This window comes from Peromyscus maniculatus, chromosome 22 (genome assembly GCF_049852395.1).
Source record: "Peromyscus maniculatus bairdii isolate BWxNUB_F1_BW_parent chromosome 22, HU_Pman_BW_mat_3.1, whole genome shotgun sequence".
Lineage (NCBI taxonomy): Eukaryota > Metazoa > Chordata > Mammalia > Rodentia > Cricetidae > Peromyscus > Peromyscus maniculatus.
Genome location: NC_134873.1, coordinates 39,153,113 through 39,166,980, shown reverse-complemented (window position 1 = coordinate 39,166,980; position 13,868 = coordinate 39,153,113). Strand labels below are relative to the sequence as shown.

Here is a 13,868-nt window from a genome sequence, read left to right as displayed (position 1 = left end):
TAGACATGGAGGAAAGATAAATTCACCAGACAACTAGACGTAGCAAAGGATGAAATGGGAGAACTGAAGGCAAGCTGTGACTCACACTCAAGAGTGTCCAGGAACACTGAGGGCTGACAGAAGCATCTCAGCAAGGCTCTGAGGGCCCTGGCTTCCCTGGCTTCATGCCTAGAGAAGGGTCCAAGATGAGGGTTTGCTCACTGGGTTCTGTTTAGGTATGCTTTTTGTTACAACATTAGCTAGAATAAAAATGACTTATTTCCCCATCTTTAAAAAAGAAAAGGATCAGATAAAACTGGAGACTAAAGAATGTTGTTCTCAAAATGAAGAAGTCACTACATCAGTTTAAGAAAACAAACTAATAAATTGGGAGATAAGCTGGGCATTATCTAAATGTGCTCACTCATTTTTCACCGCTCACCTCCTCTGGCCACTCTTCGGCAAAGCAAGGCAGCTTTCCTTTGCTAGCCCAGGCCATGGCCAGCCTGTGCACACAGTGACATGGAAAAGTGTGGGCACCGTAGAGTGGGGAGCTTCGCGTCCTGAACACAGACCTGACGGACTCTCCATCGGCTCCGACAGTGGTTACGTCACCCTGCGGTGCCCACTGATGGACTCTCCGTCTGCTCCGACGGTGGTTACGTCACCCTGCGGTGCCCACTGACGGACTCTCCATCGGCTCCGACGGTGGTTACGTCACCCTGCAGTGCCCACTGTCCAGCCCTGTTTCACTGCACTGCGCCCACCTCATTTCTACTGCCAGTCCCTAAAAGACCCAGTGGGCCACCAGCATCAGCTTTGGTTCACAACACCCACAATGACGGTTGCCATCTTCCAGAGGGCTGTAGCCACACCTTCTTCCAATAAATAAATGGAAATCGAGACCTTGGCCACAATGGGGAACAGAAAGGGGGGTTTTTAGGTTTGTGCCTTTGGGGGCACTCTCCTTTAGCCTCAAATAACTGCTTTCCACGCTATTAGTCTTGTATTCCTTAGCATGCTCTTGCTTTGTTCAGTAATTAACAATTCTGTATATTAAAGGTTCCCTATTTAATTACTAGTGTAATTTCGATCGCCTGACTAGACCCTGACTGATAAACTAGGAAAGCTGAGAAACCACTAACAGATCTATCCCCTATTTATGGCCAAGCAAGTCCACACTTCGTTATGTACCATCAGGAATCCACATCGCTATTACTGAGAAAGGCAGAACATCCACAGCAGTGCTGTTTACAACAGCAGTAGATGAGCGGTGAAATCAGCCCAAATGTCTATCACCAGAAGAGATAAAGAAACCATGGTGTGCTAATACAAGGGAATACTATCATCAACGAGCATGAAGAGTAACGACAATGATGGGAAGAAAAACTGCATGGGAGAGGAAAGAGAAAGAAGCCAGACATAATCAAACAAAATCATTTGATTTGATTTGTATGACAGCCAGAGGGTAAAATTAATAAAATGCTATAAGCCAGTATAGTGTTCACTCTTAGGTGGGTGGCCACTAAGAGATGGAAGGGAGTGTGAGCAGAGCTTCCAGATGTGGAGAATATTCTATTTCCTCATCTGGATCCTAGTTCAGTTTTTGGAAACTCACCATGCTCATACTTTGGACTTGTGTTCTCTGTGTGTTATTCATCACTAATGGTTACATTCATCTTATGAATACTCAGATGAGGGGTTAGGAATTTAGCTCAGGAGTACAATGCTTGCCTAGCCAGCACACAGCCCTGGGTTCAGTTCCCTAGCACTAAAAACAGTACAAATAAACAGACACTCAGCTGATACGTTTCTAAGGCCCTAAGGCTTACATGCATGCAGATTTGTAAAAGGTCCTTGTCTTGGTTCTCACAGTAGCCATACTTACGCTTCCATCCCTACACTCGCCACCCGACCATGCAAATCTCTTGCTTATCTGTCTTAAGCACATGTCCAGCTTGAGGGTCAAAGATGAATCCTTTACAAGTCTCAAACCGCACATGAAACTGTAGGAAATAAAGCTGTGAAAAATGAGAGTCTTCCATGTTAATAGAGGTCCAGGTACTTGGAAGTACGCAGGTTTTCTATGCAACTGATTGGCATTTTTCAGTAGTATGATATGCAGACCATTTCAGCTCTGTGCATTTGTGACATGTATTTCAAGCACACAGGGGCATGCAACTACCTTATAGGAACCTGTCCAAAGAGTGTCATTTTGTAGACAACACTGTGAGACGCCAAAGAGGAAAAGCAAGGCGGCGGAACAAACTGGAATTCCATGCGAGCAGAACCGCCAGTGGAGGACTCAGGCGGTCAGTGGACGCTGACATCAGCCGCTCTAGCCTCATGACCCCGAAGAGCTTGTCCCTGGCACTAAGTCACCCCGCCTTCACCCCAGGAAGTCACAGCACTGCTCTCTCACCCTCCGGGAACGGCCACGTGCTCTTCACATTCAGATTTATGAGCCAACTTGCCTCCTTTATGCAACCTCGTTTTGAATTGAAATGAATTATCATTATTACTTTGGGGAAAAGAATTTCAAAACAGCCTTGGAGGCAGCTGAGCATACCACAGAGTGGTGCAAGACTGGGCTGAAAAGCTTTACTTTAGGAGTTCTGGTAACTGATTTCTGCCCTCCAAATTCTCCTAGCACTACAATTTTTTTCCTAATATTTTCTAATTATATCAAAAGTCTACATCCTCGTTTTAGAAATCAGCAAAGTTATGACGACATAACCTCAAAGGAAACCTATTCCTCTAATAAGCATGTCCTATGCATCTCTAGCAGAACCAAATCAATCTAGTCTCTGCTAATATTTCCTTCCACGCTGGGGAAAGACACAAGCACAATCCTCTACCCCAACTGTCTCAGGACTGCACTGTTTAACAATAAAAGTTCTGCATCTCACAATTACCAGTCTCAGGCAATTGGGAAGTTGGTCACCCTAGGAAAGACACCAAATAAGCAACTAAAAATTACTACACAGTAGTAAGTGAAATAAAGAAAGAGTGTGGTATAGTGTGTAACAGGTCAGAGACTCTGTTACAGCTCAGAGTAGAGAAATCTCAGAAGGCATTTTTAATATGGTATCTGAAAGAAGGAGGGGCAAGCTATTCAGGTGCCTAGGAGATAGAGTTCAGGCAGAAACGGAATGAAAATAGCGTGTGGCAAATGAAGAGGTCCTGAGACGTAGTGTGTTGAGGATGAGAAGAGGCCTCTGCAGCTGGAGGGTCAGCAGTCAGTAAAGAACAGTGTGGAAGGGAGAGAGATTAGGGAAGCTATTGGGTGTCAGCCACATATATCTGCCATCACTTAGTCTCAGCATGAGAATTCCAACCTAGGAGAATATTCCTTCTCATTATAATGGAGCCTCTGCCTTTTTATTGAACATCTTTTCTTCTCATATAATATATACATATACATTATGTGTGTATAACTCCCCTATTTAACTATCCCATAGAACTCCTTTATGACAATTATTTCAACCTTTATATAATACCCCAGTGTACTGTCTTCCTGTATCTATATCTTACCTCCCTAAAACAGCCTCTTTGAGTTTAAGTCCATAGTATACAGCACTGAACACATGCAAAATCAAGAGCTACCAGTAGGTAGGAAGTTCATTAATTTGTTAATTTATACGCTTTTTTATAAGTGCAGCCACCAAAGAGCCATGCCTTACACATACTATGACACATGGCCAGGACCAGCAGACTGGAACAGGAGAACAAAATGACCACTGGCAAAGCAGCCTGCAGTACGGAGCTGTCTCTGGACCAGCACATGCTCTGGGTAAGGTACAAAAGAGCAAACAGGAAAAGACTCTCAGCAAGAGCCTCCCGAATCACTGATCAATAATGCAAAGGGGCCCCCCTGAAAAGATATCTCTAAACTTCCATGGCATGAAAAAGTTTCCATGACCAGCCCCTCAAGACATCTAAACTCTCCCCTCTACAATGTACTGTTTGTTTTATTTTGATAATTTCCCTAAGCAATAAAATAAAGATTGGGGTCTATCTATCCCACTACCCAGGGAACACACCTAAAGCCTAGGTCTCAGGTCAATTGCCTGGAGCTCCGTATCATAATTTTTAATTAATGCTAATTAAATGGTTTGATACATATATACAATATAGAACCATGAGGTCATTTTACTAGAATTTACGAGTGTTAACTTTAAATGCAACTTTCCATTACAATCTTGAATCTATTACTATGCTGTTTCCATTTCTGTCTTAGGAAATGCTTTAAGCTTCATTTTGAGATGAAAGGGAAAGCAGTGTTACCATTTTATAACCACATCTCAAGGTCTCAAAATATGCACTGAGCCAGCTTCCCCAACATATTGGTCTGCCTCAAAAAGGCAGAAAAATGTTTTTAAAATGTGAAAAAAAAAATTGCTTGGTAGAAAAGAAGTCTTACACTAAGATCTTACGCTGTAGATGTCACAGTATATGACCAATATTTAAAAAGTCAATTGTGATTCTACATTGCCACAATATAAAACCAGAAACTAAAATAAGAAACGAGTTTATTTATAGTAACACCAAAAAGAATAGCTAAAGCATACATGTGAAACTCATATTCCCCAAATAACAAAACACCGTAGAAAAGAATTCAAGAAAGTGTAAATAAACAAAAGGACATTCCACAGTGTTCCCCATTACAAACCCTTGACACCACTGAGAGGCAAGAATGCCCAGAGTCACCTGCGATTCAGTACAATCCCTATCAAAATCTCAGCTGGACTCTGTGCAGACATTCATGAGCTGACCTAAAATTTATTCAGCAATGCAAGGGACCCACAACAGTCAAAGCCGTCCTGCAAAGAACAATGATGGAAAAGTCCATTCCCCAGTTTCCAGACTGATTACAGAATTGAGAAACACACACACACTGACCAATGTAACAAAAGTAAGAACGTAAAATACTCCCTCACATCTACTATCAACTTAGGGATAATAAAAGGCCAACAAGATTCAATGAGGGAAACACATCCTTTCTAATGAACAGTGCCAGCATATCTAAATGTCCACTTAAAAATAAAGCTGGGCATCAACCCCATATCATACACAAAAATGAAACCCAAATGGATCAAATATCTAAGTATGACAGCAAAAATAATAAAACTCTTCAAAAAAAAGTATTAGATTAAATCTTTATAATCCTGAATTAGGCAATGGGTTGACTATAAAATCAAAAACACTGGCAACAAGAGAAAAACAGATAAGTTTAAATTCATCAATATTTAAAACTTCTCTTTAAAGGACAGCGCCTATCGAGACGGGTCAGGGGGTAAGGTGCATGAACTCAGATACATGAGGCTATGAGTTCGGGTCCCTAGGACCTATGTAAAAGCCAAGCCCCGCCCCATGTCCCTGTTGCCCCAGCACAGGCAGGATGGAGACAGTGGATCCAGCAGAAATGATGAGCTCTGGGTTCGATGAGAAACCCACTCTCAAAAAGTAAGGTGAGGACACAAGATGCCTAAGCTGACAGCTGGCCTCGACAAATGCACACACGGGCAAACACACACACACACACACACACACACACACACACACACACACACACACGGGCAAACACACACACACAAAATAGTACCTAGGAAACAAAAAGACAGTCCACAGAATGGGGGGGGGGGGATTCTGGCCAATCATGTATACGATGAAGAACATGTACCAAAAATATATGGAGAAAAAAAAGGAAAAAAATCAATGTACAAAAATAGGCAAAGGATCTTAAGAGACAATCTCCAAAGAATGTCAAGAAAAACATGCAAAGATGCTCAGATCATTCCTCATCAAAACCCAAACCACAAGGAACTAATATTTACTCAATACTACCAATGATGACTAATTAAAAAGACGCACAATAGCATGTATTCGTGAGGACCCAGAGAAACCAGAACACTTATACACTATTCTAGCTAGGAATACAAAACAGTACAACCCATTTTGAAGATAGTCCATGCATTCAAAAAGTTAAATGCAGAGTTACTATTGGTCCTATAAATCTACTCCTGGAGCTATAGCCAAGAAAAACAAAAGGATGCCCATACGGTTTCAGAAGTTGCAGCAACCAAAACATGGAAACAACCATAATGGTCATCAACTGACAAATGAATAAATAAAATGTGATATACACATATAATGGAATATTTGACAATAAAAAAATAAATGTGCCTAGTGAAAATAGTCAGAAAGGACTATATGTGTGTCTTTTTCGAGACGGTTTCTCTGTGTAGCCCTGACTGTCCTGGAACTCACTATGTAGACCAGGCTGGCCTTGAACTCAAGAGATCCACCTACCTCTACCTCCCAAGTGCTTGGATTAAAGGCATGTGCCACCACCGCCTGGCTGAAATTATTTCTATTTGCATGAAATGTTCAAAATAAGCAAATCCCATAAAAACAGAATTCAAATTAGTGTGTTGCCCGGGGTGGGATGGATAGGCCAGTAACTGCTGATCGGTTTGGCAGTTCTTTGCAGTATGATGACAAGATGCTTTAATTTGTGGTGACAGTTGCAGAACTCAACAAATACATGAAAAACCACTGAATTAGTACTTTAAATAGGTGAATCGTGTGGCACACAAATTACGTGTCATAAAGTTGTTTTTAAAAATTATATACATATGTATGTACGTATGCTATCCCCTAAATAGAAAACAGTACCTCGGTAGAGCAATGTTGAGCAAAGGCAAAGGACTCTGTGTTATAGATGCTACCAGATGATTCAGTCAATGGTTCCCAGCACAGTTCAGACTGCTACATATAAATAGCCCAGAAGACTGACAGTCCTGGGGTTCTCCCGAGTACCTATTCTGGGTCTAGTGGGGGAGCTAGCATCGTGACAGGTTTCCAAATTAATCTAACATGTATCCAGACTTGGAACCATGGGGGCCACGAAGGCCTTTGTTTGGTGTCTTCATGATTCTGGGGCGTCCGAGATGCTTCTGGCCCTAGCACAGATCCTAACATTCTACACTGATTCCTTCCATGAAGAGTGTGAGCTCAGACATGGAGGCTTCAGCTGATGTCTCTTTCCTGCACCCATGTCCCTTATTTGACATGCCCCATGTCGCCTGTTGCAGAAGAGCCAGTTTAATTAAGTAGAATAAATTTCTCTAAAACTGTGTTTCTCAAGCTGGACCACATTGGAGAATTCACATTTTTCTTAACCACTATAATTTAATATGTTTTTACATTAAGAATACAGATCTACCACAGAATCAGATGCGTTTTTCTCATGAATTTTAATGATGAAGTCCAATAACTCAAAGCAAATTTCCTACTCGCCAAAGGAGACACTGTGGACTGTGGTCCCAGATTGTAGGGGTGCAAACTCCCCTTATAAACTTGGTACTTCTGGTAGAAAATCTTGAGAAGTTGGGACTGTTTCCCACCCCACAGGTAATAAGATGAAATTACCTTTCATTCAACATGTAGACAAGCCAGCTCGGCTAGTCCTGCAAGGGAAGAGGAGGGAAGTCCGAGATGAACACAAAACTAAAGGCTAACCTATTAACCCTGAGTGGCAAGTCCCTGGGGGCGGGATGTGCCTAGCGGAGTGGCTGCTGAGGTCAGGGTTCCAGTTTAGCCTACCCTAGTGTTTCAACAAGCCAGGTATCAAGTGTGCACCTTCACAAGTGTGCTGTGATTGCCTCGCTGGCTTGTCTGACCCACTCACTGGTCCATGAAGTAAGCCTTCCTGAGGCTCTCCATCAATTATCACCAGGGAGAAAGTGCTCCCCTGAATTTGCAATCTTCCTCTTTGGATCCAGTACACTGTTAATTGTGCGTGCGCACACGCACGCATGCATGCACGCACGCACACACGTACGCACGCACACACTGTTCTTTTTCAGCTTATTTCTCAAAAGCATCTATGAGAACTTCACTCAGAACAGTGGAATTACCATATCAGCTCTGCTACAGAATTCTATAAATCTACTACTAGAATTCCTTCAGTACTAAAATAGAAGAGTGGAATATGATGAATCTTAGGGCCCTTTCTAGCTCTTAAATTCTCCATTCACCGAGCTTGCCAATACTGAAGCTATACACTGTAAATTTTAAAGTCAATTCCAAAAACAGGCTGCAAACACTCTTCCTTATCCTCTTCATCCCAGTGATCTCTCTCGTATTATCTTATGCTTTCTCTCTGCCGTAGATTTTATTTCAACACTGCTCAGTCTGGTCTTAAAACACATTTCCATCAGGTAGTTCTTATCTGTTCTTCCTTCAGTGGCTCTTGGCCAGCATTTGATGCACTCTACCTATGTCCCTGTGCTGGTTACTTTTATGTCAACTGGACACAAGCTAGAGTCATCTGGGTGGAATGACTCTCAACTGAGAGAATGTCTCCAGTAGACTGGCCCCTAGGCAAGCCTGTGCAGCACTTTCTTGATTAGTGACTGATATGGAGGGCCCAGACCACTGTGGGCACCATCCTAAGGGGAGACAGCCTGGGGTGTGTTAAAGAGCAAGCTGAGCAAGTCCAATAAACAGCACTCCTCCATAGCCTCTACATTAGTTTCTGCCTCCATTCCCTGGATGACAGTTATAAGCTTATAAGGTAAGATACACCCTTTCCTCCCCAGGTTGCTTTTGGTCATGCTGTTTTATCACAGCAGAAACCCCACGACACCACCAAATGCACCTAAGCTTTGTGGCTCTGTTTTATGTGAATGTACGCTCAGCAAATCTATCAGTGCCCTTTTCTACGACACATCATATGAACTACAGCTTCAGATTTACTTCAGTCATGCACCGACTTGAATTCTCTCATACTTCCTTCTTTTCTTTCACTTTTGAAGGCCAAGCACAAACATCACCGCTACACAGTTTTCTCTGAACACCTACTATAAATTGTAGGACACTTAGAGTATGTTTCTTTGGCATCTGGTGTAGGTCTCCCTCCACTGGGCAGATTTCAGACACGGAGGGGCTCTACAGTGGTGCTTAGGTCACATCTACTGCAGGTGGGCCTCTCAATTTTCATATGGGATAGATACCAACCCTATGGCTTCTGAGGAGGCAGCATTTAACTAGAAAAGTTTTTTTTTAATCAAACAAAAGTTCATGTACAATTATTAAAAACCTTTCGGCAAACTCATCCCACTCTTGCCAATAGTATTCTCACAACTGTGTGAAATTTAATGTGATTCTTTAGGCTTCAGTAGGTATCTCACTGTCTTAGTTAGGGTTTCTAGTGCAGTGGAGAGACACCACAACCACGGCAACTGTTATAAGGGAAAACATGTCACTGCAGGGCAGCAGTGACTCACAGTTTAGAGGTTCAGTCCGTTATCCTCATGGCAGGACATGGCGGCGTGCAGGTAGCCATGATACTGGAAAAGTCAGGGCTACATGTTGATATGCAGGAAACAGGAAGTAGACTGTCTCACTGGGTGTGACTTGAGATATATGGGAACTCAAAGCCCGCCTCCATAGTGACATGCTTCCTCCAACAAGACCACACCTACTCCAATAAGACCACATCTCCTAACAGTGCCACTCCCTTTGGGGGGCATTTTCTTTCAAACCACAACAGTTGTCTTTAAATGAGAGATGGAGAGGAATGGGGGACTTCCAAAGTAAGTCATTAAACCATCAAATATACAGTTTGAATGAACCAAAAAATAAAATCCAGAAAATAAACTAAGAAAATAGTTTCAATCAACAATTAAACCTCTTTGAAGAGTATAGCTATTCCAGCAGACTTGAATTTGGAAAATGAATGGAAGAAACATTTAAACAAAATGGCACCCACACTCTTCATCAGTCATGCAGAAAACCCAACTGTTAAATAAACTGTGTGTGCTCTGACAGGTACCATGACCCCTTCCCCTAATGGTAAGTCTTCTTGCTTTAATTCCAGAAATGTTGTATTTCGATTCCAAGGTTTGGGTCTGGCTTAATATAAAACATTCAATCTAGTCTTTCCCTTGTGATGACACTAAGATTACAGATGTGAATGTCCCAGTTTGCCACTTTTACTTCCACAAAAAAGAAAAGAAAAAAAATAGAAAGAAAAGCCTCCTAAAAAGCCAAGAAACACTCTTCTAACCAGCATTTTGTTGAGTACTAGTAAACACTGGAAAACTGACTGCAGACATGAACTGTCATTGAAACAAAGAAAATGTCTTCAATGTGGCTTTAAGTTGAAGAAAAATGACTTCAACCAATGCTGTAGAGCTAATCTGAAATGGTCCCAAAGTAAAACTGTGATGAAAACCCTCTCTTCTCCAACGCACATGAAGAGCTGGATTTCTTTCACAAAGGGGGAAAACCACAATTGACTAAGCAGTTATCAAATGCCAATGTTGTTTTCTTTTCGACAAGGACCAGGAGAGTGAGCCTATAGTACTCACGTGTAGAGCAGAAGGGTCTGGCAGGAACTCAGCGTCCTCTCCAAAGATAAAATCGGGGGGCAGCTCTGGGTACTGAGCATTGAAAATGATGTCCCCTGAAATGTAGAAAAGTGACAGGCTCTTCTTAGTCCCTTGCAAATGGACAAACATTCTGAAGAATGCATCAGAAAAACTTGAAGAAACTTATATTTAGTTTAAGAAACAAATCTGAAAAGTACTTTCTGAATGATTAATTCTTCAGATAAAAGAAGTGATATCCTCTTTGAAATTACCACCCACAATAAGCAATCAAAAAAGTGCAATACACTATGAATATAAATACCCGAGTGGGAAAGTAGAAGCGGCCCCATGCAACACACATGCTGATTATTTTTTACAGGAAACACAACTGTCCAATCACTGCCTGCTAATTAAGAAGACTTTACTGGAAACTGATTCTATATAAACACAGTCTTTGCCTTGTAGAAATTAAACATGCATACCTTTGAAATAATGGAAAGAGCATCTGGCTTGAAGTCAAATAGGCCTAGTGATATTTTCAGGGTTCCCTAGTCATTATTAACTCAGAGACCTTCGGAAGGCTTTGACCACTTACCCTTCTGTTTCTCTATCAGTAAACGAGTGGTACAGTGGTACAATAGCACAGTGGTGCAGTGGTACAGTGGTACTGTGGTACAGTGGTACGGTGGTACAGTGGTACGGTGGTGCAGTGGTGCGGTGGTACTGTGATGCAGTGGTGCAGTGGTACGGTGGTACTGTGGTGCAGTGGTGCAGTGGTACTGTGGTACAGTGGTGCAGTGGTACGGTGATGCGGTGGTACGGTGGTGCGGTGGAGAGGTGGTATGGTGGCGAGGTGGTACGGTGGTACCGTGGTACTGTGGTACTATGGTGCAGTGGTACTGTGGTACAGTGGTACAATAGCACAGTGGTGCAGTGGTACTGTGGTGCAGTGGTGCAGTGGTACTGTGGTGCAGTGGTACTGGTACAGCCATGCAGTGGTACTGTGGTACTATGGTGCAGTGGTGCGGTGGTACGGTGGTGCAGTGGTGCAGTGGTGCAGTGGTACTGTGGTACTGTGGTACAGTGGTGCAGTGGTACTGTGGTACAGTGGTACAGTGGTACTGTGGTACAGCGGTGCAGCAGTGCAGTGGTACAGTGGTGCAGTGGTACTGTGGTGCAGTGGTATGGTGGTACAGTGGTACGGTGGTGCAGTGGTACAGTGGTACAGTGGTACTGTAGTACAGTGGTGCAGTGGTATGGTGGTACAGTGGTACAGTGGTGCAGTAGTACTGTGATTCAGTGGTTCACTGGTTCGTTGTTCCAGTGGTACAGACATAACAGACCTACTGTGTAAAGCAAAGGAGGCAATGTACTCAGCACCATGTCTGGCATTCAGCAGGCTCTTAACAAGCCATAGAGAAGTATCATGTTGATAGTGGTGATGTCCTTAAACATGAAACAGGATTCGGAATCTCGAGAGCACACAGTGTTGTAAAGTCAACCTGTTTCTTTCTGTCTCCTTATTCAGCTCCTGTGTTCTCTCTAGTCACCCCAAACTCCAGTCCCCATCTTTCTGCTACTACTAACCAGCAGATTGGTTAGCAGACAATCTAACACACACTGGGCTGTATTTCATGGTGTGCATATTTCTGTACACATACACAACACAGTTGTCAGTCCACTCACTTCCACTGTTCAAAGGATAAGATTTACATAATGCTACCCAAAATGAACATTCTGGCTTCAGTTCTAAATTGAGCCTTACATCTGTATGCACTAGGCATTTCACATCAGGCTCAGCAAGCATAAAGATGTGATTGTGATGGTCCATGCTCTCATACCCTAGAGCATAAGCCATCTCAATAGTTCCTCCAAATGACCCCACCATGGACTGTCTCTGCTGCTCACAGCTCTGTCCAAGCCCAGATCAGCCTGTCCACACATTCATGCTTTCACTGAATAATAAACTGGGCTTTGCTCTAGCAACTACACTCAACACTAAAACCAAAGAATTCTGCTAATAAAAACTGAAACACCAAAATTAACAAAATCATACCCTCTTAGATGACAGCCTAGTACCAGCTGCCCTCTGGCCCACAGTATATACTAATCCACAAGTAAGTCTTACTGAAGTACTGTATTGCCTGAAAACTTGCAACTTGGATAATTTCAATCATTCTCTCATGCTCGATATGATAAAAAGCAAACCTTACAAACTGGTACTTAAGGCCTCCACAATATGATGTTCCTCCCTACTTCGCCCTTCTGTCGGTCTACAAGCCAAAACAAACCATCTACTCTGGCCATTCTGATCAACTCAGTGCCTTCCAAATACTATGGCACCTGGGTCAGATGGCTCTCCTCTTGCTCAGCTTTTACACTGCTTGCAAGTCCACTCAAGTCCATTACCTTCTCCTGCACAGTGCTTCTCCTCATAAATCTACAAAACATTGATCACTGCTACTCCTGAAATTCATCAATACTGCTTGGCTACAGCACCTCCTGAGTAACTGACTACAGCCTTATACTATTTTATGGCTCTATTAATTTTAAAAATTATAATAAGCAGGAGCTACATATGAGGCACCATGATACGCTCCCTTAATTCAAAAATACTCATCCTCAAAGGGTTCACATTTAGTGCTGAAAATAAGAACAACACAGAACCTTCCAGACCGAGAGGACTGATGTCCGTGTGAATTCACAGACTGTGGCAGCAGGCACATTGCTGTACAGGTCTAAGCCGGATGGAATCTCGGTGCTGAGAGGGGAAGTGGACACAGGCCTCACCCCTAACCTAAAAGCTTTATCTCCAACACACACACACACACACACACACACACACACACACACAGAGTTTTCTCCAGTGGAGTCTCACTGGGGTTACACACCACACTTACAGGCAGACCCCATGCCCAGCAGTAGATGGTCAACACAAGACAAACTCAATGGTATTCTTGTCTCACACTGCTTTCTCTAGGTATTTTCCCCTACAGGTCTTTTGTTTGATATATTATAGTTTCTAATTTTGTGTCTTTGTGGAATTCTCTGTGTGTGTGAAGGTGTCTGCGTCTGTCTATATGTGTTCCTTATGCTTTTTTCCCATGTTGGCTCTTTTTTTCCCTGTTCATTGTTTGTTTTGGCCTATTCAAGCTTGCTTGTTTTCATTTTATCTCTTTTTAAGGTGCCCATTTGTTTTCTAATGGGAGAGAGCATGAAAGGATGTGGATTTGGGTGGGTGGGGAGGTAGGAAGTAGCTGGGAAGACTTGGAAGAGGGGAAACCCTAATCAGAATATATTATATAGGAAGAAAAACTATTTTCAATTTTTAAAATGTTAACTAAGGAAAGAAGGAAGGAAGAGAGGGAAGGAGGGAGGGAGGGAGGGAGGGAGGGAAGGAGGGAGGAAAGGAGGGAGGAAAGGAGGGAGGGAAAGAAGAAAGGAAGGAAGGGAGGAAAGGAGGGAGGGAAGGAAGGAAGGAAGGAAGGAAGGAAGGAAGGAAGGAAGGAA

The 13,868-nt window shown here is 42.8% G+C and overlaps 1 protein-coding gene across 1 annotated transcript in view; it reads right to left on the bottom strand.

Moving 5' to 3' along the window:
- The window catches only part of Babam2 (BRISC and BRCA1 A complex member 2), a 380,906-nt gene that overhangs the window by 287,120 nt on the left and 79,918 nt on the right, over positions 1–13,868 (bottom strand). The window contains exon 4 of the mRNA XM_006984821.4: positions 10,359–10,453. Within this exon, the coding sequence (XP_006984883.1) occupies positions 10,359–10,453 (95 nt within the window). The remainder of the gene's footprint in view (positions 1–10,358; positions 10,454–13,868) is intronic.